Raw genomic sequence first — 26,841 nt, forward strand, 5'->3', positions numbered from 1 at the left:
CTCTGTCTCTCTCTTTCAAAAATAAATAAACATTAAAAAAAAAACCATTAAAAAAAACCCCCAAACGAACACTAATTCCGGATTCCCTAACATCCAACCCAGGTTCAATTCTGTCTAAACAATGCCACATTCTTAGATATGCGATTCACAATCGATACAACTATGGAATCATAATGCTGTATGCCTGAAACTGACATAATTATCTCAATTTAAAAAAAAGTGTTGCTATCCCCAGGAAGGTAGATATCCCGACTCTGACTCTACCTTAGGAAAAATTATGGGGTCTCTCTGTACCCTAGAAGCCTCTTAGAAGAAAAACATAACCCTCACGGTTAACAGGAGGCCCCCTTTAAATAGAGTCAGGCTGGGGGTCATCTCAGTGTTTGGAACCTAAGTGTTTGCCTGTGGCAACGAAACCCCAGAACTTGCAATCAATTGCTTTTTTTTTTTTTTTTTTGCTTGGAAAGGCTGTTTTCCTTCTCTCTCTGCCTTTCCGTTCCAAGAATACGACCCTTCGGGCTAAGGAGGGGTGGGGGGTGGGGAAGGGGAAGCTGTTTGGGGAAAGAACAGAAAAGACTCAGGGAGGGGCTCAGCAGCTGTCTTCTAATGAGTGTGTTTTTGTAAGGGCATCAATAATTTAGGTTGCGATTGGCGGAGGGGAGACGCTTAAATTGTGAGCGTGATTCCACATCCCCGCCGCCTCCCGCCTGTTGGACACGCCCCCTCCGCAGACCCCCTCCCCTCCCCCCCAGGAAGAGAGCGAGCCCTCGTGTTACCCTCTCTCCCCTGCTCCTTAAGAGAAGCCTGTCTTGAAAGGAGGTGGCCTGCAGGATAAACCGCATATCCTTCTAGAAACTAGTGCCCTGCCCCGTGCTGGGAGGTCGCGCGGCGCCAGTTGCTGAGGGGCCTGGAGAAAAGAGCAAGAAATTAATTTTCCCTTGGGAGCAATGGAGGGGCGGGGGGCGCAGCGTATCCAGCCTCCCGTGCTGGGTCCCGGAGGAGCGCTTGGCTGGAAATGAGCAGTTGCTGATGAACTGCTAGTCCTCCCCCTCCGTCCTCCCAGAATCAGGGAAACCTCCTCCTCTTTCTGCCCCCCCCCCAGCCCCCTCCCTGCAGCTGGCACAGCCAAGCTTGGCGCCTGCCTTTGTGGGGAGCCCTCGGCTCGGAACACGGCTGCTGCTGGCGTCCCCCCGTCTCTCTGCTCGTCTCCTTTCCATTGGATGGGCAATGGGTGCGTGGGCTTCAGCTGGCTCGGCTCCCCGGGCGCTGGCAAGGTGGGACCCTCAGGACAGCTGGCGGGTGCGCTGCGCCGCTCACTAGCTACACCGCCGGAGCCCCGGAGCCCATGCGATACAGGTGAGCGAGCTGGGGCCGGTCCTGCCGGGAGTCGAATCCGTTCTCCCGCAGCTGCAACATTTCCCTCTGTCTGCAGAGGTGGAAACGCCATGACCTCCCTCACCCCCTTCCTATGAATCGTGGTGTTTTTTTGGGAGGGGGGATGGGTGGGTGGAGGGGAGACAGTGTATCTCCAGATTGTCCTTGTTTCTGGCTGAAAAACCGCTGCCCCTTTCTGGATAGTTTTTCTGCACGCGGGAGGTGCGGGGGGCAGAGCCCTGATTTCCAGCGTATACTTTGAACATTTCTTTCTTAAAAACCCATTTTCTGTCAACGGCCCTGAGGCCCCCCCCCCCCCCCCCCCCCTTGGAGCGCCTCCCGGCTTCGCCACCTGCCCTGGGCTTGCGCGGTTTCCCGTGAGTAGTTTCGGATCTGAGCCAAATTGGACTTTTTCGTGTCCTCAGCCCCCACCCCCTCTCCCCCCGCTGCCCTCGGGTCTGCATTAAGCCTCTTTCTGCGTGGAGACCCAGGCAGGCTGGACAGGCGACAGGGCTCTCGGGATCCCGCGCGCCTTCCCCTCCCCCATCGCCTCTGTCTTTGGGGGGGGGGTCCCCGAAACAAAAGTTGCCTTCGCCGGTGTGGCCCGGCCTTGTTTTCTGTGCTCAGGGCAGCGTGAATGTTGGAAAGAGGGAGATGGCAGGTGGAGTTTAGGCTGTTGAGAATAATTACCTCGTCTTAGGAAACCGTTTGCTGTGTTTAATATTTAATATTCCCCCCTCCCTTGCGCCAAATGACAAGCGGGGACAGCAATCGTCACCCCTCTAAGACCAACCTCCCCCTTTCTATTTTGGACACGGTGGACTCTCGGGGTGGCTTTTTGTTCCCCAAGACGTGAGACTGGCAGCGGGATCCCTCTCCCCTCCTGCTCGAGCTGCTGACAGCGGCAGCCTCGCAGGACACGTGTCGCCGCGACCCGAGGGGGCGGGCGGGGGAAGCGGGCGGCGGGGCTCCTGCCTTCTGGGGGTGGAGGGGGGTGGGCTCCTGCTTCGGGGGCCCTGGGAGACTGCGCCGGGAGTAGGAACCAGAATAGAATGTAAACAGGACAGAGGGCCTTCCTGGAGGCGGCAGCCTCAAGCTGGGGCCGAACCCACCGGAGGGGAGCCCCTATCTGCACCCGTGGCTCCTGAGCTCCGAGCCAGGGTCCTGGGGATGGGTCTCTGCTGGGCAGGCGGCTCCGTCCGGATTCTTTTTCAGAGTCCACGACTTCACAGCACCCTTGCCATCTCTTTCGGGGACAGTCTTAAGCCCCTCGCCGTTGGGGCGGGGGTGGGGTGGGTGGCTGGGGGTCTGTGACTGATGCTGGCCCCTCCCTTCCCGCTTGGCTTCTAGTCCCTCCTACACCCCCAAATCCAGACTGCAGGAAGGCCCCCAGATCTGCAAACGTCTTAAATAGCTGAGTTTATCCCTGTTGACAATTTTGTTTTCCTCTACCGCGTCGCAGAGATTTGCAGAAACGCCTAAAGGTGTCACTAGGGGCAAATACCATCCTTCCTCTAGGAGGGTTTATTTAATAAGACGGATTTAACTACGGGCTGTCGTGTGTCTGCCCGCTCCCCCCCGCCGCTGCCCAGGAAACAGAAAGATCAGGACCAGGGTTCCAGGGACAAAGGGTGGAATTGACATTGAACAAAGTGCTGTGCAAGTGACCCGCAAAGTAATGCCAAGTGCAGCTCTGGGACAGGAAAAACTCTGGCAGAGGATTTTACTTATTGATTTCATCATTCTTTTTGAAATGTTAGCTTACAGGACCAGAGGCCCCTAATGACCTGGGGCAAGTGAGGAAGATTCTATTCCAGGATCTTTCAGCTGTCTCTGCCTTCACAGTGACAGGCAGGGGCTCTTGGGTTGTTCTGCCCCCTCTGGCAAGGCCAAGCCTGTCTGATGGAGGAAGCTGACTGACTTTGCCGAGCATCAGACCTTCCCCTCAAAGTGTTGGCCTTGGGCCAGCGGCAGCCTTTAAGGATGCAGAGTTTCAGGGGCGCCTGGGTGGCTCAGTGGGTGAAGCGTCTGACTTCGGCTCAGGTCGTGATCTCGGTGTTCGTGGGTTCGAGCCCTGCGTCGGGCTCTGTGCTGACAGCTCAGAGCCTGGAGCCTGCTTCGGATTCTGTGTCTCCCTCTCTCTGCCCCTCCCCTCCTCACACTCTATCTCTCTCTCAAAAATAAATACACATTTTTAAAAAATTAAAAAAAAAAAAAGAACGCAGAGTTTCAGGCCCCACCCAGCTCTGCCAAGTTAGAATCTGCATTTGAACACATCCTGAGCAGCCCGGAGGTGGTCAGAGTCTGAGAAGCCCTGGGGCATCACTTGACCCTGCACCCCTCAGGGCTCCTGGCTGACCACCCAGCTAACACTGGCGGCTCCCTCCTAGGGTTTCGGGAAGGCCTGGCTAGGTGATGCACAGTCCTGGGTACACAACAGGGTGCTCACTAAGTCTTGGCTACTTTTTTTAGTAAGCAATTTTTTTTCTATTTAAATTCACTGGCTTCCTTTTAAAATTTGTTGTTGGTTTTTTTTTTTTTAATTTTTAATGTTTATTTATTTTTGAGAGGGAGTCAGCATTGAGCCAGGGAAGGGCAGAGAGAGAGGGAGACACAGAATCCGAAGCAGGCTCCAGGCTCCGAGCTGTCAGCGCAGAGCCCGACTTGGGGCTCAAACTCACGAACCTTGAGATCATGACCTGAGCCGAAGTCGGACGCTTAACCGACTGAACCACCCAGGTGCTCCTGTTTCTTTCTTTCTTATTTTTTTTTTTAAGAAAATATGTTACTTTTTAAAAAGGAATTATCACTGGATGTAGTTACACTGAGTTTTAAATTATATATTTATTTATTTTGAGGGGGGTGGGGGAAGGGGAGGGGCAGAGAGAGAGGGAGGGAGAGAATCCCAGGCAGGCTCTGCGCTGTCAGCACAGAGCCCCACGAGGGGCTCGAACCCGCAAACCGCAAGATCATGACCTGCGCCTAAATCGAGGGTCGGATGCTTAACTGACTGAGCCACCCCGGCACCCCTTCCATTTTAAAGTGCGTGCTTTTTCTTAAGATTTATTTTTTTTTGTAAGTAATCTCTACACCCGACCTGGGGGCTCGAACTTGGAACCCCGAAAACAAGAATTGCACGCTCTGCCCACTGAGCCAGCCAGGTGCCCCTCAAAGCGTGTCATTTAATGGTGTTTAGTACCTTCACGCTATTGTGCGACCCCCCCCCCCGTCTAGTTCCAGGATATTTCCATCCCCCCAAAAAGGAAAGCTCCCTCCTGGTGAAGCAGTCACCCTGCGTCACCCCTCCCTGGCAACCACCAGTCTCCTCTCTGCCTCTGGGGGTCCCCCCTCGTCACCATATTTCATATAAATGGAATTATACAATGGGTAGCCTTTGGGACTGGCTACTTTGACTTCTTTTTTTTTTTTTTTTTTTTTTTTTGTAGCTCGTATTTTCCTCTTCTTTCACATGACCCACCTGCCCCTGCCCTAAATCATGCAGGTCAGATAAGAGCCGCAGAGCCCCATCACGGACCTACGAATTCACACGGCAACTCTTAGTTACCAAGCACAAAGGCGTAGGGGGACTGGGTCTTCGAACATTTGCCAAGACTGGACGTGAGAGTCTTGAGGAGTCCAAAGGGGCTCCAACTTTGGTAGCTGGCTATTTCTCTCCAGCAAAAACCATCACTGAGGTGTCGTGCAGCCTTAAGGGGACACCGCTTCTAGACGATTTCTCAAGGGTTTTAAGATCCCGAGGCACACGATAGCTGGATCACGGGGGCGCACAGTTGGTGCTCGGTAAACAGTTGTTGAACGCACGACGCACGGCAGCACCAATGATTGCCATCGTGACGAATTCGTGTTGTAACGTATTAATGTGTGGGTGCCATGCACAGGCAGTGACCGGCCCAGAGGGCAGAATGAGTGAGGGGATAGTGAAACCCTTACCTGAGAGGTCAAAAAATATGCCTGGGGGGGGGGGGGGACAAAATCCAAAGATACAGAGTGTAGGCAACACTCCCCACCTTTAGTGGTTTAGTTCAAGAAGACACGTTGAAGGAACCCTCTTCCCTGGGAGAAACTTTTTTTATTTTTTTATTTTTTTATTTTTTATTTTTGGGAAAGAGAGAGACAGAGCATGAACGGGGGAGGGGCAGAGAGAGAGGGAGACACAGAATCGGAGACAGGCTCTAGGCTCCGAGCCATCAGCCCAGAGCCCGACGCGGGGCTCGAACTCACGGACCGCGAGATCGTGACCTGGCTGAAGTCGGACGCTTAACCGACTGCGCCACCCAGGCGCCCCTAGGAGAAACTTTTTAAAAAAAATTTTGTCTCCCCTGGGAGACAGAGAGACAGAGCGCGACTGGGGGAGGGGCAGAGAGAGAGAGAGGGAGACACAGAATCTGAAGCAGGCTCCGGGCTCGGAGCGGTCAGCACAGAGCCCGACGCGGGGCTCGAACCCACGAACCGCGAGATCATGACCTGAGCCGAAGTCGGACGCTTAACCGACTGAGCCACCCAGGTGCCCCTGGGAGAAACTTTTTATCCCCGTGGCCATCTGTCCTTTTTGACTTTTGATCTTCCAGCACGGATGGGGTCAAGCAAGTTTGAGAGAGAGAGGGGGAGAGAGAGAGAGAGAGAGAGAGAGAGAGAGAGAGAGAGAGAGAGAGAAGATGATAAATGGCATTGAACATCCAGATTGTTGGTCTGGCTGCCGTATTGCCCGGCCCGGACAAGAGGGATCGTCGACCTGCCTCTCGACAAGCACTTCCTGTGTCTGTCCTGTAGGCCCGGCACCGCGGTAGGCTTTGGCGATTCTGCAGGGAATGGAATCGTCCTGACAGCCACAGGTATAATAAAAGCAAACAGGTATCTAGGACTTAGCATGTGCAGGACACGGTTTTAAGCATGTTACGAAGAAATCCGTTCATCAGTTACAACTCTGTGAAGTCAGTGATCATTTCACCGAGGCGGCGGCTGCCACCCAGAGAGGTGAAGGGACTTGCCCCAGTCACACAGCGAGGGGTGGTAGATCCGGGATCGAGTCCCAAGCCGGCTGCCTGCAAAGACGGGGGGCATTTCTCCACCAATGCCCAGATAGTCATTGGTTGAGGCATATCCAAAGGTTTTAACTCCCCAGTGCCTCGGGCCTGCCCCTCCCCTCCTTCCCATTCATGCACACTCACTCCCCTCCAGCCACCCAGGCCTCCTTGCCGTTCCTTGAACCCACCAGGCAAGCTCCAGCCACAGGGCCTTTGCACGGGCTCTTCCCTCTGCCTGGAAAGCTTTTCTCCACCCACGTACCCTCATGGCTCCCCCCTCACCTCTTTCAAGTCTTCAATCCTTCCTCACTGGGGCCTCCTCTGGCCACCTTCTGTAAATGACGTTTCAGTCCCCCCCCCCCCCGTTTTCTTTTTTCCAATCTGACCGTCTGCATGTTTTACTTCTCTTGTTTCTTGGCCGTGTCTCCCACTGGAATATCAGCTTCACGAACGCAGGGTGCTTGAGTCTCTTTTGTTCACTGCTGGATTCCCAGTGCCTAGAACAGTGCCTGGTGCACAGGAGGTGCTCAATAAATGTTTCTGGGTGAATGCATGCCTGAGCCAGTGACGGGAGGCTAATGGAAGCATGACCTGAAGTTGGGAGAAAGAATTCAGCTCGAGATTCAGTGGCTCACACGGATTCCCGCTCGGCAGCCCCCAAGGGCAGTCTCCCCGCCCCCCACCCCGTCTCCCTCCTGAGTCCCAGCCGATGTCCTGGGGCTGCCTGTGAAACCCAGCGATCCCAGGCGATCCGTTCATGCCAGTGGGAGGCAGCGCACGTGTCTCGTGTCCCGGCTGTGCCGCGATGGGCCCGCGAGGGAGAAAGCAGGTGAAAACCGACCGCAGCTGCGCATCTCGCTGGGGGATGGAGCTTTGCAGCCAAGCTCAGGGCCTTGCTGGCCGGCTGCTCTCTGCCGTCTGGCCTGGCGTTTTATTTAGCTGTGTTCTCACGTATGTGGGGGCAATTCTGCACTTTTGCTCCAAGCAAGGAGAGTTCTTGCTGGCCCGGGGTTTATTTTTCACGTAACTTTGCTCTCTGCTTCTCTGTGCAAAGGTGGGATGCGGGGTGAGCCCACGCGGCCTTTGTATGTGTTTGTCCCTGCTCAGTACACCCTCGGTGGGTGGGTATCAGGATGTGAGGCAAGAAGGCTGGAACATCGGGGCAGCTGTGGATATGTAAGTACCTTTATTAAGATGTAGGGATTTTTTGTGTGTGTGTGTGGTTTGGAGACTTGCTGGTTTTTATTTGATTTTTTATTTAATTTTTAAAGTGTTTTATTTATGTTTAAGAGAGAGAGAGAAAGAGAGAGCGTGCTTGAGCGGGGGAGGGACAGAGAGACGGAGACAGAATCCAAAGCAGGCTCCAGGCTCTCAGCGGTCAGCACAGAGCCCGATGTGGGGCTCGAACTCACGAACCGTGAGATCATGACCTGAGCCAGAGTCGGACCCTTAACCGACTGAGCCACCCAGGTGTGCCAAAAGTAAACTCTCAAAAAATAACTCTTTTTTTTTTTTTTTTTTATTAGAGAGAGAGAGAGAGAGAGCGAGAGAGCACATGCGCAAGCGGTGGGGGAGGGGGGCAGGAGAGAGGGGGAGAGAGAGAGAGAGAGAGAGGGGATCCCAAGGAGGCTGCACGCTCAGTGCAGAGCCCAATGCAGGGCTCGATCCCACCACCCTTTGGTCATATGACCTGAGCCAAAATCAAGAGTCAGATGCTCAACCGACTGAGCCACCCAGGCGCCCCGAGGATCCCTTTCCTTTTCAAGGACTTAATAATATTCCACCACATTTTGCTCATCCATTTTTCTGTGGATGGACATTTGGGTGCTTTCCTCTTTACCAGTTGTCACTCCCAACCATCAGTGCCCAGGGTCACCTTTTCTTTTCTTTAAAAAAATTTTTTTGTACGTTTTTACGTAAGTAATCTCTGCACCCAACGTGGGGCTTGAACTCACGACTCCAGCACCCCACCATCAAGAGTTGCATGCTCTTCCGACTGAGCCAGCCAGGCCTCCCTAGGGTTGCCTTTCTGGAAGCCCTCGGTGACATTTCTCTTTTCCTTTTGATAACAACCATCCTAATAGGTGTGAAGTGATTTCTCAGTGTGGTTTTGATTTGCATTTCCCCGATGGTGAGTGGACGCTTAGCACCTTTTTACGTGCTCATGCTCAATGGCCATTGGGATTTCTTCTTTGCAACATGTCTATTTACCTCCTCTGCCCACTAATTAGATTTTTTTTTTTTTTTTGATACTGAGTTGCACGAGGCCTTTGTAGATTTTGGATGCTCCCTCCTTATCAGACCTATGATTTGCAAACATTTTCCTCCACTCAGAAGCTTTTTACACTTGATCTTAGCCAAAAGGCCGAAAGGCAGCGGACAGAAGCTTTTTAGTTTGATGTAGTTCCAACTTCTTGATTTTTGCTTTTATTCCTCCCTGTTGTGAGTTTTTACTCCGGGGCAGAGGCGTAACACCCGCCCCATCCCTGGCTACCTGCTCAGGAGAGTGTTTGCTCAGGGCTCGGAAAGCACTGTTACTATCAGCCCAGTAAACCATCATCCGGAAGGTGACAAATGCGTCTGAAGGTCGGCTGAAAATGACATTTGGATTACCGTCATCCTGGCTGTTACAATCCACGGTCTGCTGAATTTCACACTCTTCAGCCTAGGACTCTGGAGGGGACACTGTTTCCGCGGGGACTTAGCAACCTTTCTTTGTCCAGGGCTAGATTAAGATGCTGTATGACAGGAAGGAGTGAAACCACCCGGGAGAGGCTCAAACAACAAATGGAAGAGAGTAAAGACTGAGAGAGAGTAAGAGAGAAGAGGTGGGGGGAGGGAGTCCATGTGGAGGTGTTATTTCTTTGCTCTCTCTCTTTTTTTATTTTTTTATCTTTAAAATTTTTAAATGTTTATTTTTGAGAGAGAGAGAGAGAGAGGAGTGAGCATGAGTGGGGGAGGGGAGGGGCAGAGAGAGAGAGGGAGACACAGAATCTGAAGCAGGTTCCAAGCTCTGAGCTGTCAGCACCGAGCATGACGCGGGGCTCGAACCCATGAACCGTGGGATCGTGACCCAAGCTGAAGTCAGATGCCTGACTGAGCCACCCAGGTGCCCCGCTTCCTTTCTGATTTTTTCAAAAAAAATTTTTAATGTTTTTATGTTTGAGAGACAGAGCACAAGCAGGGGAAGGGCAGAGGGGAGACACAGAATCCGAAACAGGCTGCAGGCTCTGAGCTGTCAGCACGGAGCCCGACGCGGGGCTTGAACTCGTGGACTGCGAGATCATGACCTGAGCCAAAGTCAGACGCTTAACCGACTGAGCCACCCAGGCGCCCCCTTGGGGCATTTTTCAGTTCCCATCCTGTCTATATTTAGGAGAATCGTGTGTCTTTCCAACATATGTGGTGAGCTTGAGAAGTTTTAGGGAATAGTTTCCCTTTGCTTTTTTGCTTCCTTGCTGTACCTTTACGGATTTTCACCAGAGATGAAGCTGCTTTACCTGTTATTAGCACTTACTGCGCCCACGGGCGGTGAAGCCTGGTGGCCAGCACAGCCGTTTAAATGTCCCTGTCCACATGCAGGGGGTCACAGGAGGCCCCCAGACTTCCCTGCGGTCCCCTCCCTCCTTCCTCCCTCCCCCGAGCACCGGTACCAGCCTCTATGAATCGTGGCATCTCCGGGCACCATCCGGTTGCCATGGAAACTCAGGCTGGTCCAGGCATGGCAGTAGGGGGTCAGTCCCCCCTCTCAGGTGGCTCTTCAGTTGGGATTCGGGGCTGTGGTGGATACGAGCATGCCTGGTGCTTTGTAAAACTCTATTCCTGTGACATTAACGACAGGGCTTTCTGTGGCCTCGGGCTTCATGCCTTATTTCCTTCTGTTTGCTTTTCTCCCCCATTGTCTTCTCTTTGCGCTGTCTGTTCACTGCTTCCAGGGGGAAGCAAACCCCATATGCTTTGCCATTTCCTCTGGGCAGTGGTTGGGCAAACAGAGAGGGGGAACAGCACACCTGGCCAGGGGGCCCAGCAGGTGCCAGGGACAGACACCCGGCCGGCAAGTGCCCGTTGGCCGGGGATGTGTTTATTTCTCGTGTGTACACATGGAACAGCTGGGGCCCCGCTGGAACCGCTCGCGAGGGCACCGCAGAGCACGCTGGATGGTGTCGCTCGGGCAGCTGTCCCCTCTGCCACCAGGCTCCGCCTGCCTGCCCCGATATCAACACGAGGGAGCCGGTGCTGACCAAGCACTTGCCGTGGCCCGGCGCCGTGCTCAGGATGCTGTCTTCCCACGGGTTAGCTCACCGACCCCTGTGGCTCTCCGTGGCACTCACCATCACCTCCACGTTGTGTAGGAGGAAGCAGGTTGAGCATACTGCTGGGGACCACACAGCGAGTCGGTCGTGTGCTGGGGTAGGACCCGGCATCTTTCCCACCATACTTCGTCCCTTCCCTCCGTAGGTGGAGCCCTGGACCCCAGGCAGTCGCAAGGCGCTTCATGATGTCTTGCTGGGGAGACCCTTTCCTAAGACCCTTCGTTCATCCAGGCAAGAAATATTTAAGGTGGCAGGGACCCGACGCCAACAAGACAGGTCGTGATCCTTGCCTCCGTGGTGCTGACATCCTTTGGGGGCGGCAGATGTTATCCAAGGCTACACATAGGTCCCAGTCCCAGAGACTGACCAGCCCCGTGAGGAAGACCCCACTGGAGGATGCGATGGGGGGGGGGTGCCTGCATCTGACCCTAGCCCTGAATGATGAAAGGGAGTCAGCCCATCGGACATGAGGGGGACAGCAGGTGCAAAGGTGGAATGAGCTCAGCAGAGACCAGGAATAGTGAGGAGGCCCGTGACTCTGGAGCTGGGAAGGCAGAGGGGAGAAGTGAAGGGGATGAGGCCAGGGAGATGGGACAGCCCGGTCGGCTGTGGCTTTTATTCCTGTAACAGTAGAAGTGCTGACCGAAGACTGTCAGAAGGACCCACCGACTGCCCAGCCGAGTACAGGGTGGGACTTGGGAAGCCCGCTGACCCGGGCGAGGCAGCTGCCCAAGTCCAAGTGAGCGTTGTTGGGGGAGGGGGCAGGCAGTGGCCAGAAGACTGATCAGTTCCAGGATATATTTTTGGAGGCCAGCGGCTGGGACCTGGTGATGCTTTTGACCCAGGGAGTGGAGGCAGCTCAGGAACCGGTGGGGGAGGGGGGTGGCTACATGGTACATGGGGAAGCCTGCAAGGAAATGGGGAGACCGGGAGCATGCGCTGTAGGGTGGTGGGGGGTGTGGAGCGTCTTGTTTTGGGGTTGCAGGACAAGCGGGGGGATGTCCCAGAAGATGTCACCCGGGATGTGTGCCTTCGGTTTTGTCTTTCCTGTTCCTCCTCCCACGTTCCCAGGTGCAAATACATCTTCTGTAGATGCGCAGAACTTTCTCCATCAAGGTGCTTCTGCTGTGCCTGGTCTCTGGGGTTTTAGCTAAGTGGTGGATCCTTACAGCACCCCCAACCTGTAAGCTGGATTCTTTTTTTAAATCCTGAGGCAGTAATAATATTTTTTTGGGGGGGGGGAGGGGTGACTTCTGCAGGTAGAAATGGAACCTGGTGGCAAGGCACTTGAATCCACCTTCCGTCCTCAGTTGTATTTCTGTAAAATGGGAAAGAAAATGCCTTCCCCGGGTACATGCTCATGAAGAAATTACAGATTTTTTTTTTTCAGCGCAAGGGGAATGCATGTGGAAAACCAAAGGCTTTCTAAACGCACGACTGTAGATGACTTAGCGTAAGATTTCCTGAGAGTAAATGGAAGCTTAAAGGCATTGTGAAGGAGAGATCTATTAAACCCCATCGGGTATACGATTTGGAAAGAAAACAGAGGGTAACTGTTGACGTTAAACTGCCATTGAGCTGATCGGCTCAGGACAGGCTAGGAGAGCTCTCAGTCTTTGGATGCTTCCAGCAGGGGGAGACGAAACAGGAAATAGTTGGGGGGGGGGCGTGGGTTGGGGAAGATGAGCTTCCATTCCCACATATGTTGTTGTTGTTGTTGTTGTTGTTTGGCAATCCAGACGTGGCCTCCTCCTCTGCACCTCTCTCCTTACATCTCTGGGTGTTGAGGTGGCTTATCAACATTCATGCGTGAGATTCAGCCTCATAACTCTGTTTCACTCATGCTAGCCTTCCAGTGGGTCTGCTTTTCTTGGACGGACGCTGAGAGGTCACTTTTCAGGTGGGAGAAATAGGTTTGAGATTGAAGAATTGCTTGGGTGGAGTGTTCCAGGGCGTTCCAAAAGCCGTGGATTATCTTCTTCCAGGAGAAACCAAATAGAGTCCTCCCCACGGTCCGAAAGGTCCCACAAGCTCTCTCCCATCACCTCTCCACCTTATCTCCTCTACTCCGTCCTCAAGCACTCACAGCCGCTGGGGCCTCCTCGTTGTTCCTTGAGCACGTCATATACAGCCCTACCTCAGGACCTTTGCACACGCTCTTCTCTCTGCCTAGAACACTCTTCCCTGAGTTACCCACATGACTCCTGCATCACCTCCTTAGGGCCTCTGCTCAGATGTCATTCCCTCAGGGAGACCGTCTCTGATCCCCCCCCCCCATTTAATAAAAAAACCCCCAGCCCATCCAACACTTCCTGTCACCCTTTATTATGGACTCAATTGTGTCCCCCCCCCCCATTCATATATTGAAACACTAATAAAAAACCCAGCCAGGTGGCCAAGAGCAGGCAGGCTCACTGGACAGATGGCCACGCCCCACGTGGGTTTTTAAAGCCGACCCTTGACCTCGCCCTTTGATTTTTCCCAGTGACTCTGCGGGGCTCACGACACCCAGGGGCGGGAGGGAGCAGGCTCTCGATGACCCATTTTGCAGCGAGGAGCCCCGAGGCGCTGAGCCACCCAGAGTCCCACCTTCCGCGGTGCGTCCCGCCATCAGGGCCTCGTCGGTTGCCGGGCAGCTCCCGAGAACCCGCTTCCCGGCCCGAGTTGCCAAGGAAATGCCCACCCCCGGCCCCAGGGGCAGCGCCAGCGGCTGTCCCCGGGCTCCCTTCCCTCCTGTCCCTGCTCGCTGCGCGCCGCGCTCATCGTCCGCTCGCTCTCTGCTCTCCCCTCTAGCTGCGCCCTGTGCTGGAGGCCGAAGACCCTGCGAGTTCTGAGCGAGGCCCATGGATGTGGAAGGCCTCCCGGGTCCCGGATCCCATGTTCTCCCCGCGCAGTTATGACGCCCTGCACGACGGCGGCCGGGGGCCCCCGGTGGCGGACGGCACGGCGGGCGCTCCGCAGGACGCACGGGGCCCCCGGATGAGCGGCCCCTGCCCCGGGCCCCCTCTGAAGCGGCGCGGCGGCGTGGTGGACCACCGAGATGTCATCTTGGCCCACCAGGCGCACAAAGTCCACAGCACGCCGCAGGCCCGGAGGAAGGAATGGGAGTGAGTCCGGGCTGGGACCGCGGGTGGGGGGCGGGCGCGCCCCCGGGGGTGGCTTCCGGGGCGGGAGCGCGCTCCTAGGGCGAGGCTGGCTGCTGAAGCCCCGTCCCCTGCCTGGGAGCCCCCTCCTCCCCCCCCCCCACGTGAACCCCCACGCAGCCCAGGGTGCCCCAGCGAAGGGGGGAGTTGGTAGGCTTGGCAGGGCGTCCGGGTCTGTGGGTGTCCCCTGGGAGGGGTTGGCCAGTCTTTCCGGTGGGAGGCATTCCTGAACCTGGCTGAGAAATGCTGGGTTTCTTTTGGGGGGTGGGGGGGACGTCAGGGGCGGGGATCGCATTTCTACTTGAAGCCCTGGAACTAAACCCGAGGGTTTGGCGGCTGGAGGTGAAGTTTGTGCTGAAGGCAGAGAGAGGCGCTGGGGGGGTGGGGTGGGGGGGGTGGGGATGTGCTGGCTCCGGGGCGCTGGCCTTGGGCCCCCTTTCCCTCTGCCAGTGACCCTGAAAGTGGGTCTTCTCCTGGGAGTCGCCTTGGCGAGGAAGTGGGGGGGCTCTGAGCCGGCTCTGCTCCTGTGATCTTGGGCGAGAGGCCTCCCTGGGCTCGCATCCTCTCCTTGAAGTCGCTCTTCCTAGGCTGAGGCTGGAAAGCAGTGCGTGAACGGTTCAGTCCCGGGTACAGAAGGAGAGCTGGCGCTTTTTTTCTTTTCTCAAGTGCTTCTTTGGCAAAGGCTTAAAAACTGGGGTGGATTCCTGGACGGACGTCAGGAAGGTGGGATTCCGAGTGCAGATTTCAGGGCGACCGGAGCTGAGGCTGGCCTGGACGCTAAGCACTCCTGGGCACCCAGAAATGCCCCTCCCACCCACTCCGTGCTCCCAGTCTGACCCCTGGGAAGTTACAAACACGGTCTCCGGCACCCCACAGGGCTGTCCCCCAGGCTTCCCTGGATGTTCGGTCTGCTGGGAGGGAGACCTGGATTTGAAATGCCAGCTGGGTGCAGGGTGCGCTCGTGAGGGGTGCAATGAACACTGTATCCTCAAAAGGTGGTGCTAATTTGGCCTCTGAGGCGGTTTCCTGAGGTTAGGCTGACATCTGGTGGCACGTTGGGGCAATGTGATGAAACTTGATTCGCCTACAGCCGCGTTCCTTCTGATGTTCTCCTCCGGATCCACCGATCTAGCCACTCACCAAACCTGTCCTTCTGTCCGTCCGTCCGTCCATCCATCCATCCATCCATCCATTCACGCATATTTCTTCTTTTTTAAAACATTTATTTATTTTTTTAATTTACACCCAAATTAGTTAGCATATAGTACAACAGCGATTTCAGGAGTAGATTCCGTAATGCCCCTTCCCCATTTAGCCCCTCCCCCCCCACACCCCCTCCAGCAACCCTCGGTTTGTTCTCCCTATTTACGAGTCTCTTCTGTTTTGTCCCCCTCCCTGTTTTTATATTGTTTTTGCTTCCCTTCCCTTCCGTTCATCCGTTTTGTCTCTTAAAGTCCTCATATGAGTGAAGTCATATGACTTTTGTCTTTCTCTGACTAATTTCACTTAGCATAATCCCCTCCAGTTCCATCCACGTCCTTGCAAGTGGCAAGATTGCATTCTTTTTCCTTGTCGAGTAATAATTCCATTGAATGTATATAACACATCTTCTCTATCCATTCACCAGTTGATGGACGGTTGGGCACTTCCCATGCTTCGGCTATTGTTGCTAGTGCTGCTATAAACATTGGGGTGCATGTTCCCCGTCGAAACAGCACACTTGTATCCTTTGGATAAATACCTAGCAATGCAGTTGGTGGATCATAGGGTAGTTCTGTTTTTAATTTTTTGAGGAATCTCCAGACTGTTTTCCAGAGTGGCCGCACCAGTTTGCTTTCCCGCCAGCAGGGCAAAAGAGATCCTCTCTCTCTGCGTCTCGCCAGCATCTGTTGTTGCCTGAGTTGTTAATGTTAGCCATTCTGACGGGTGTGAGGTGGTATCTCATTGTGGTTTTGATGCGTATTTCCCTGATGAGGAGTGATGCTGAGCATTTTTTCATGTGTCAGTGGCCACCTGGATGTCTTCTTTGGAGAAGTGTCTATTCATGTGTTTTGCCCATTTCTTTATTGGATTGTGTTTTGGGTGTTGAGTTCGGTAAGTTCTTTATAGATTTTGGATACTAACCCTTTATCTGATACGTTCTTTGCAAATATCTTCCCCCATTCAGTCAGTTGCCTTTTAGTTTTGCTGGCTGTTTGCTTCACTGTGCAGAAGCTTTTTATCTTGATGAGGTCCTCATAGTTCATTTTTGCTTTTGTTTCCCTTGCCTCCGGAGACCTGTTGAGTAAGAAGTTGCTGCGGCCAAGGTCAAAGAGGTTTTTGCCCGCTTTCTCCTCGAGGATTTTGATGGCTTCCTGTCTTACATTTAGGTCTTTCACCCATTTTGAGTTTATTTTTGTGTGTGGTGTAAGAAAGTGGTCCAGGTTCATATTTCTGCATGTGGATGTCCAGTTTTCCCAGCACCACTCACTGAAGAGGCTGTCTTTATTCCTTTGGATATTCTTTCCTGCTTTGTCAAAGACGAGTTGGCCATACGTTTGTGGGTCCATTTATGGGTTTTCTATTCTGTTCCATTGATCAAAGTGTCTGTTCTTGTGCCAGTACCGTACTGTCTTGATGATTACAGCTTTGTAATACAGCTTGAAGTCCAGGATTGTGATGCCTCCTGCTTTGGTTTTCTTTTTCAAGATGGCTTTGGCTATTCGGGGTCTTTTCTGGTTCCATACAGATTTTAGGATTGTTTGTTCTAGCTCTGTGAAGAATGCTGGTGTTATTTTGATAAGGATTGCATTAAATATGTCGATTGCTTTGGGTAGTATCGACATTTTAACAATATTTGTTCTTCCTATCCAGGAGCATGGAATATTTTTCCATTTTTGGTGTCTTCTTCAATTTCTTTCATAAGCTTCCTATAGTTTCCGGTGTATCGATTTCTCATCTCTTTGGTTAGATTTATTCCTACGTATTTTAATGGTTTTTGGTGTCTCTTCTTTTTTTAACATTTGTTTACTCTTGAGAGAGAGAGAGAGAGAGCAAGCATCAGGAGGGGCAGAAAGAAGAGACAGAGGATCCCAAGCTGACTCCACACTGTGAGCAAAGAACCTGATGAGGGGCTTGAACTCATGAACCGCAAGATCATGACCTGAGTAGAAGACAGACGCTTAACCCACTGAGCCACCCAGGCGCCCCAGTGATTTCTTAAAATATCACCTAATTTCCACTCCACAGTCGAATGTCTCTGCTTGTCTTTTTCCCAGTTGATTTGTTTGAATCAGGAAGGTGGGCGTGTTGTATTTGATCATTCTGTCTTTTGAAAAACATATTTGTGGTCGCATTTGGGGTGCCTGGGTGGCTCAGTCGGTTAAGCGTCTGACTTCAGCTCGGGTCGTGATCTCGTGGTGCATGAGTTCGAGGCCCGCGTCGGGCTCTGTGCTGACAGCTCAGAGCCTGGAGCCTGCTTCGGATTCTGTGTCTCCCTGTCTCTCTGCCCCAACCCCACTCACGCTGTCTCTTTCTCTCTCAAAAATAAGTAAACATTAAAAATAAAAAAAAAAATTGGCTACTCACATAAGTGAAATCCTAGGTATTTGTCCTTTTGTTATTAGCATAGTCCTCAAGGTTAATCCGTGGTATAGCCTGTGTTGGAGTTCCCTTCCTTTTTAGGGCTGAATACTATTCCAGTGTGTGGCCGTACCACATCGTGCATATCCGTTCATCTGTTGACGGACCCTGCCTCCGCCTTTTGGTGATTGTGAATAACGCTGCCGTGAACACGGGTTTATAAATATATCTTCTGGACCCTGCTTTCAACTCTCCTGGGTGTGCTGCTGGGTCACGTGGGGATTCTCTAAGTCTTATTTTATCTATAATAGCGTTCTCTCCCTGTCCACCCTTTATACCATCCCAGTGGCCCACAGAAGAAGCCAGATCGCTCGTTCTACAGAATATCCACCATTCTGAACCGTCTGTTTGGGAAGCTTATTTCTTTAAAAAAAAATTTTTTTTTTTTAAAATGTTTATTTATTTATTTATTTATTATTATTATTTTAAAAAAATTTTTTTTTTCAACGTTTATTTATTTTGGGGACAGAGAGAGACAGAGCATGAACGGGGGAGGGGCAGAGAGAGAGGGAGACACAGAATCGGAAACAGGCTCCAGGCTCTGAGCCATCAGCCCAGAGCCCGACGCGGGGCTCGAACTCACGGAGCGCGAGATCGTGACCTGGCTGAAGTCGGACGCTTAACCGACTGCGCCACCCAGGCGCCCCAATGTTTATTTATTTTTGAGAGAGAGACAGAGCTTGAGTGGGGGGAGGAATAGAGAGAGAGGGAAACTCAGAATCGGAAGCAGGCTCCAGGCTCCGAGCTGTCAGCACAGAGCCCGACGCGGGGCTCGAACCCATGAATTGTGAGATCATGACCTGATCACGAAGTCAGACGCTCAACCGACTGAGCCCCCCGGGCGCCCCGGGAACCTTATTTCTGCACATGCTGCTGACCGTGGTGGCTTTGCCCATCTGTAGGAATCCCACGCAGGAAAAGTATCCACCTAGGTGAAACTAACCATAGTGAATGTGACTCCATATCTCAAAATGTCTTCCTGAGAATCTCGAACGTGTTTTTGGCCACCTTCTGCTAGGGATTGAATGAGATCACTAGGGTTTCTTCTTCTTCCTGTGACCGACGGAATCCTGGTGCCAGGAACGGACAGAGCCCCAGCTTGGCCGTTTCTCGCTGCTCCTGCCTGCTCCCGTTACTGTTTTCTTCAACCGTTGCTTTCCGGGCAGGGGCCTTTTTAGGCCACGTACCCACGTTGCCAGCCTTTGTCTGAATCTGTCAACCCATTTGTGCAGGGCCGTGCAGACCTAGGTAGATCACCACACACTGCATGGTTCTTTATCTCCTTTCTTGTCTGTCTTGCCCACTGGAATGTCCCGGGCCCCTGAGACCCAGGCTGGTTCTGCGTAGGTTACAGAGGAAATACCAGTTGAATGAACGCACCGGGTGAGAATGAGTGAGGGTTGCTATCTATCTATCTATCTAATCTATCTGTCTATCTAATCTATCTATCGAGGGAGATTCTTAAGCAGGCTCCGCACCCAGCGTGGAGTCCAACACGGGGCTCGATCCCATGACCCTGAGATCGTGACCTGAGCCCAAATCAAGAGTCAGACGCTCAACCGACTGAGCTGCCCAGGTGCCCCAGCTTTTCCTTGTTTTAGATGAAATAACCACAGGGCTGGAAGTTGGAGCATTTGGTTTCAGACTGCCGCGGATGTACTCCCTGGGGAGCCCCAACCCGCTCTGGAGATTCTTGCACCCCGAGTTGAGTGAGGAGGTCCCTCTTCCCTCCCCTACCCCAACATGTCCCCTCCCTCTGCCTCCCCCAGGACCTCTTTCTTTTACCAATATTTAGGCCACCCTCTCTGTGCTCAGCTCCATGCGGGGCCTTTGGACACATCGGTCAACAGTCAGCTCTCCACCCGGCAGGAAAACCAACAGGAAACCGGCAGGAAGAGTGTGGAGGGTGGGGAAGGACCGGGGCGGGGAGGGTTAACTCTCATCCCCGGCTGGCAGACCCCTGCGGGGCTTTGTGAGATACACGTTCTCATCGTTCTCATCCGGCAGGGCTCCTGGGGCGTCCCAAGCAGACTCTGGGTCGTTAGCATGAAGCCCCATGCAGGGCTTGACCTCATGACTGTGAGATCGTGACCTGAGCTGAAATCAAGAGTCGGACACTTGACCGATTGAGCCACCCAGGCGCCCCTGCATTTCTTCCTAACAGGCTCACGTGTGGGGTGGGTCCTTGGGTCCACAGAGGGCGATCTAAGCAGCCAGGTTCTAAGTCATCCCCACGGTCACCGTCATTGCCAGAGAGCAGAGGGCTTGCGCACGACAATGGAGGGTGGCGAGAGGAGAGCCAGCCACACCGCCGTAAGGACCATGACTAACACTTACTAATAGATAGTGCAGAATATCATTATTTTCCAGCATCTCTGTGCCGCACGTCTCATCATGTGCACTCAGCGAGCCGGCCGTGTTGTTCTTACTATTGCCGTTGGTCTGCTCCTCATGCAGACGTGCGGGCAGGCCCCCAGGGTTACCGAGGCATCTGGGGGCTGAGCTGGGACAGGGTGGCGTGGCCTTGACTCCCAGGCCGGAACTGGCTGTGTTTAGGATGTGGGAGCTCAGGCCCAGCCATCCTGCAGGTCACTGGCTGGGGTGGGCAGCCTGAGTTGTTCTGGTCCCCGAGCCTGAGCTCAGAGGAGGGACGTGCCGGGTGAGGAAGAAGGCAACACGGGTCCTTCTAGCGAACCGATTTTCTCGTTTATTCTCGGCCCCTTCCCTACCCCTGTTCCCTTCGTCTTCGATACCCCATAGAATAGTTCCGTGGTTTTCAGTGGACAAATTAGGATTATTTAGGGTTATGTGGGACTGTTGGTAAAATGACTAATGCTACTGGACCCCAAAGAGACACGTTTTGTTTAAACCACACACGCGGTTCCTGAGTTCGAGCCCCGCGCTGGGCTCTGTGCTTTATCGCTCAGAGCCTGGAGCCAGTTTTGGGTTCTGTGTCTCCCTCTCTCGCTGCCCCTCCCCCACTTGCTTTCTCTCTCTCTCTCTCTCTCTCTCTCTCTTTCTCTCTCTCTCTCTCTGTTTAAAAAATAAACGTTAAAAAAAGTTTTAAACCACATATGACCTCAGTAGTGGTTGAGGTGGATCTCGGTTTTCTGCGGTTCATACCCCATTTGCGTCAAAACCAAAGTCCTCCCTAAGGCCTACAAGGTCCTGTGTGATCTGTCACTTGCCTGCTTCCCCCTCTTCCCATTCTCCCCCTTACTCACCCTGCTCCAGCTACGTGGGCCTCCTCACTGTTCCTCAAACATATCAGGGCAGTTCTGTCTCAGGACCTTTGCACTGGCTCTTCCCTCTGATTGGAATGCTTTCCCCCCAGACACCCATATGGCTCCTTCCTTACCGCCTAATGGCTTTTACTTAAAGGTCACCTCCTCAGCAAGCCCTTCCTCACCACCCCTATTTATTTATTTATTTATTAAAAATGTTTTTAAATGTTTATTTTTGAGAGTGAGAGACACAGAGCATGAGCAGGGGAGGGACAGAGAGAGAGGGAGACACAGAATCTGAAGCAGGCTCCAGGCTCTGAGCTGTCAGCACAGAGCCGGATGCAGGGCTCAAACCTGTGAACCGTGGGATCGTGACCTGAGCCAAAGTCGGACACTTAACTGAATGAGCCACCCAGGCGACCCCCCTTCTTTAAAATTTAACCTTTATACATTTCGATTTCTTCTGCCCTACTTTATTTTTCTGGTTAGTGCTGATGACCAACTCATATGTATTATACATTTGGCTTTTTATCTTGTTGATTATTTATATTCTCACCATAAGCTCCCCGAGGGCAGAAAGTTTTGCCTGGTTTGTTCTTTGCTGGGACCCTAGCTTCCGGAACAGGAATCAGCAAGCTACAGTAAGGGGGCCAAATCTGGCCAGACACCTGTTGTGGTATGGCCCGTGGGCTAAGAAAGGTTTTTACATTTAAGTGGTTGAAAAAAATCAAAGGAAGGGTAATATTTCTTGATACGTGAAGTTGTATGAAATTTAAAATTCAGTGTGCATAAAGTTTTACTGGAACGCACCCCGGTCGTTTTGTGTGCCTCTTGTCTGTGGCTACTTTTGCACCACAGTGGTGGAGTCTGGTCTGTAACAGACTGGCCCGCAAAGCTGAAAATAGGCCATTTAGAGGAGTTTGCCCGCTTCTTCGGTCCTGGCGTCGCGGATGCCCAGGCCAAGGGATGCCCATTCGCCTGCGGCTGCCACGACCAGCCACCAGGTGGCGCTGTGGCTCCCGAGCCCGGCGGACGTTGGCAGCCAAGGCAGGAAGCGATCTGCTCACCCTCCTGGGGGGACTCACCTACCGGGCTCATCCTTCCCTCTCGGGGTTCTGAGAAATGGAAGGTGGCCCCAAAGCGAGAGTCCAATTTTTGCCATATAATCCTCCATCACTACGTATATGGCACTTTCTTTTTTTTTTAGGCACAAAGGGCTTATAAAGATGAATGAGGGGATCTCAGGGTTTGAAGGGCTCCCAGAGGGCTGAGGGCTTCAGGTGGGTCCTGGGGTCAAGTCTGAGGCCCATCAGGCCTTGGGCTGGGGTTGTGGTTAAATTCCTGGACTGGGAGCCAGAGGGCGGGGGTTCACATCTCAGCCCTGCCCCTCAATGACTCTGTGACTCTGGGGGGAGGGGCATTCTTCTCTCTGCGTGTCAGTTTCCCAGTCTGTAAAATCGACGTAATAACACCCATTTCTGGAATTCTTGCAAAGATGAAATTTAATGCGTTATTATATGGCAGGTCTTTAAAACAACGCAGGCACCTAGTGAGCCTTGATGCTGGTTTGCTGTAGTCCTAGGGAATGTCGACTGTTTTGCGCCTAGAGGCCTCAGTTTACACAGTAAAAAAAAAAAAAAAAAAAAAAAAAAGAAAAGAAAAAGAAAAAAAAAGAATAGAAGTTGTTTAGACATCACAATTAAAGCAAAACCTGACCTTTAAAGACCTGCTTGGAAATCAGAGCACTTTTTCTCCCTTCTTTTTTAAGGGAGGCAGTTGGACAATTCTAGCCTACTTGATATTAAAAAAAAAATATAGGTCTGGTCCCAGGGAGTTTCTTTTTCAGTGCAAGCTGGCTGGTTTTTGGTGCAGAAAGACCCTCCTTTTGTCCTCTGAAGCAGTTACAGCTTTGGCCGTGGCCAGCCATAGAGGGCCTGGGGAGCACCCCCTACCACAGTGGCCCCCCCCCCCGGGGCCCTTTTCCCCGCCATCTCATCCCTTATGATCTATCAGGTTTTCCATGCTAGTTTTTGGAACCCAAGCAGCTTGTGAACAAATGTCCCCTGAGCCCACCGTTCATTCCCATCTTTTCTTCTTGCTGCCAAAGTCTACCTTTGAAACACCCCAAGATTCTCTTGATGCTTCTGTGCACCTGCACTCTCCAGGCTGTCTGCACTGTTTTCTCCCGGCGGGGGGGAGGGGGGGGGTCATCCGCTCCGTCTCCGCCTGCGTTTCCACCATAACTGCTCTCACTTCGGTCAAGTCTCCCTGGCCTACCTTCCATGCCTGGCATTTTCAAGTCGTGTTTGCACCTGTGAGTTCGTTAGAGCCAGTGAACCTCATTTTGACTTCAGGTCTCTGTCCAGGGCCTCCTCTGGTTCCAAGTCCTGCATGATGTACTCAGGGGGGTCTGCCTGGAGGAAGAGGTAGACAAGTGACTGCCCCCATCATCCAGGGGGTACACAGAGACCAGTCCCCATTTATCCCACCATCACCGTGGGCCTAGGAGCTTAGGGTCTGAATTCACGGGGTCCTCACCCCAGCATCCATTTCACAGAGGAGGCTACGGAGGCACAGAAAGGAAAATAATGAAGACTACAGGGCAGAACCCGCCTTGGAGCCCAGATCTATCCAGGTACCGAGCCCAAGCTCTTAGTTCCTCTTCTTGCAAGATCGTGAGCTTGGAAATGCCGGCACAGAGTAGACTGAATGCGTGCGTGAATGAATGAGGTGTGACCACTTAGCTTTTCCGCGCCTTTTAGGTACTAAACTCCATGAAGGAACATCCTTTTCGTATTGATCCTTGAATCTTTCGCATTGCCCAGCACAGCGCTTTGTGGGGAGAAGACACCTGATATCTGCTAAATGTGGTTGTGTTGAGAGTCTGAGACAGGTTCAGAATGAAATCTATAAAACTTTGAAGGTGAGTGTGGCACACATAACCCGTCCTCCAAATCTGTCGCTAGAATCTGCTCAGAGAGGCCAAACTGGGATAAAATAAAATGCAGTAATTTCTCACCTTCTAACATTTTCTACTTGTCACAGCCCCTTGGTGGTGGTGGTGGGGGCAGGTCTTATAACCCCTGGGTGAGCCCAGCGCCTCGAGTCAGGTCGGTGACTCGAGTTAAAAAAACAGTGCCACGTTGGGGCGCCTGGGCGGCTCAGTCGGTTGAGCATCCGACTTCGGCTCAGGTCATGATCTCGCAGTCTGTGAGTTCGAGCCCCACGTCGGGCTCTGTGCCGACAGCTCGGAACCTGGAGCCTGCTTCCGATTCTGTGTCTCCCTCTCTCCCCGCCCCCTCTCATGCTGTCTCTCTCTCAAAAATTAAAAAAAAAAAAAAATTAAAAAAAATTAAAAAACAAAAATAATGCCACCATCTCCCCAAAATGCCACCTCGTAAAGCAAATCTGTTCCTTTGCCACCCGAGAAGGCTGTCCTTGCCTGTTTTACGTTCTGCTGGAGGGCCCCAAGTGTTGCAGAGAGGACTGATTTGGGGGCAAAAAGGAGCTGCTTTCAAACCTTAGCCCCTCCCTTCAGAGCTGGGTGACCCTGGGAAAGTAGCACAGCCTCTCTGGGCTCCAGGAATGGTTACAGAAGTTCCTGGTGCAGAGAGTCGGGGAGAGTGCATTGATGCGGCGGGGCGCAGCCAGCCAGGTCTTGGAGGGAAAAGCCAGCCTGTCTTTCCCCTCCGGTGGCCTGGGAATGGCCTAGAAGTGTGGGCCATGGGGCTTCTCCGGTCCGCATCTTAGGTCCGGGGATTCTGAATAGGAAGCCTTCACAGCCTGGTGACTGGAGCCACTGTGCCTGGGTTTGCCACTCTCGTTCTGTACGTGCTGTGTGACCTCGGGCCGGTGACCCTGCCAGCGGCCTCACCTGCCTTGTCTGTAGAATGCGGACTAGCTAGGCCTTAATCTTACTGATTACGTGGCACCAGGGCGAAGTGCATAGGAGGTGGTCAGCAAAAGTTCATGCAAGTGGGCTGGGAGACCGGAATGAGTCTGTGGCCGAGAGATGAAAATCTGACCTCTGAATCTGGGGTGCAGACTAATATAAAGGGCCAGATAGTGAATGTGTCCAGCTCCGGGGTGGGGGTGGGGGGGGTCATGTGGTCATATAGTCTCTGTAGCAGTGACTCAGCTCTGCTTTTGTGATGCGAAAGCCGCCATTGAAAATGTGTGAATGGATGACTAGGTACCAATAAAACTTTATGTATAGCGGTATCTAACCTGACATGTAGCTTGTCTCAGCGGAGACAAAGAGAAGGTCATTCGTGTGGTGATTTCTGGACAGATGGTGATGTCAAAAGCCACCGCTGGTGGCTTAAGCCTTGCATTGGAGGGTCGTCTTATTTTTGTTACTTACTAACATTTATTAAGCACGTGCCCTGGCCACCATTGTAATAGGCATTCTGATACTTTTGTTTAATCTTTAGGAAAACCTTCGCGAATATTTTATTTTATTTAAAAAAAAAAATTTTTTTTTTTTAACGTTTTATTTATTTTTGAGGCAGGGAGAGACAGAGCATGAATGCGGGAGGGTCAGAGAGAGGGAGACACAGAATCTGAAACAGGCTCCAGGCTCCGAGCTGTCAGCACAGAGCCCGACGCGGGGCTCAAACTCACGGACCGCGAGATCGTGACCTGAGCCGAAGTCGGCTGCCCAACCGACTGAGCCACCCAGGCGCCCCCTTCGCGAATATTTTATTTTATTTTATTTTATTTTATTATTTTTTATTTTTTTTATTTATATATGAAATTTATTGTCAAATTGGTTTCCATACAACACCCAGTGCTCATCCCAAAAGGTGCCCTCCTCAATACCCATAACCCACCCTCCCCACCCTCCCACCCCCCATCAACCCTCAGTTTGCTCTCAGTTCTCAACAGTCTCTTATGCTTTGGCTCTCTCCCATTCTAACCTCTTTTTTTTTCCTTCCTCTCCCCCATGGGTTCCTGTCAAGTTTCTCAGGATCCACATAAGAGTGAAACCATATGGTATCTGTCTTTCTCTGTATGACTTATTTCACTTAGCATCACACTCTCCAGTTCCATCCACGTTGCTACAAAGGGCCATATTTCATTTTTTCTCATTGCCACGTAGTATTCCATAGTGTATATAAACCACAATTTCTTTATCCATTCATCAGTTGATGGACATTTAGGCTCTTTCCATAATTTGGCTATTGTTGAGAGTGCTGCTATGAACATTGGGGTACAAGTGCCCCTATGCCTCAGCACTCCTGTATCCCTTGGATAAATTCCTAACAGTGCTATTGCTGGGTCATAGGGTAGGTCTATTTTTAATTTTCTGAGGAACCTCCACACTGCTTTCCAGAGCGGCTGCACCAATTTGCATTCCCACCAACAGTGCAAGAGGGTTCCCGTTTCTCCACATCCTCTCCAGCATCTATAGTCTCCTGATTTGTTCATTTTGGCCACTCTGACTGGCGTGAGGTGATACCTGAGTGTGGTTTTGATGTGTATTTCCCTGATAAGGAGCGACGCTGAACATCTTTTCATGTGCCTGTTGGCCATCCGGATGTCTTCTTTAGAGAAGTGTCTATTCATGTTTTCTGCCCATTTCTTCCCTGGGTTATTTGCTTTTCGGGTGTGGAGTTTGGTGAGCTCTTTATAGATTTTGGATACTAGCCCTTTGTCCGATATGTCATTTGCAAATATCTTTTCCCATTCCGTTGGTTGCCTTTTAGTTTTGTTGGTTGTTTCCTTTGCTGTGCAGAAGCTTTTTATCTTCATAAGGTCCCAGTAATTCACTTTTGCTTTTAATTCCCTTGCCTTTGGGGATGTGTCGAGTAAGAGATTGCTACGGCTGAGGTCAGAGAGGTCTTTTCCTGCTTTCTCCGCTAAGGTTTTGATGGTTTCCTGTCTCACATTCAGGTCCTTTATCCATTTTGAGTTTATTTTTGTGAATGGTGTGAGAAAGTGGTCTAGTTTCAACCTTCTGCATGTTGCTGTCCAGTTCTCCCAGCACCATTTGTTAAAGAGACTGTCTTTTTTCCATTGGATGTTCTTTCCTGCTTTGTCAAAGATTAGTTGGCCATACGTTTGTGGGTCTAGTTCTGGGGTTTCTATTCTATTCCATTGGTCTATGTGTCTGTTTTTG

At 52.2% G+C, this 26,841-nt stretch overlaps 1 protein-coding gene across 7 annotated transcripts in view; it reads left to right on the plus strand.

Annotated features, from left to right (window-relative positions):
- The first annotated feature begins 1,220 nt into the window (after positions 1-1,220).
- CACNA1A (calcium voltage-gated channel subunit alpha1 A) overlaps positions 1,221-26,841 on the plus strand; it is a 287,235-nt gene continuing 261,614 nt past the window's right edge. For 4 of the 7 annotated variants that reach the window (XM_086698925.1, XM_086698923.1, XM_086698924.1 and 1 more), the window contains exons 1-2: positions 1,221-1,356; positions 13,526-13,839. In XM_086698925.1, the coding sequence (XP_086555051.1) occupies positions 13,580-13,839 (260 nt within the window). In that variant the 5' untranslated portion in view covers positions 1,221-1,356; positions 13,526-13,579. The remainder of the gene's footprint in view (positions 1,357-13,525; positions 13,840-26,841) is intronic. The other 3 variants (XM_086698922.1, XM_086698919.1, XM_086698927.1) reach the window with 2 other exon arrangements.

This window comes from Puma concolor, chromosome A2 (genome assembly GCF_028749965.1).
Source record: "Puma concolor isolate L17-30 chromosome A2, mPumCon1.1.hap2, whole genome shotgun sequence".
Classification (NCBI taxonomy): domain Eukaryota; kingdom Metazoa; phylum Chordata; class Mammalia; order Carnivora; family Felidae; genus Puma; species Puma concolor.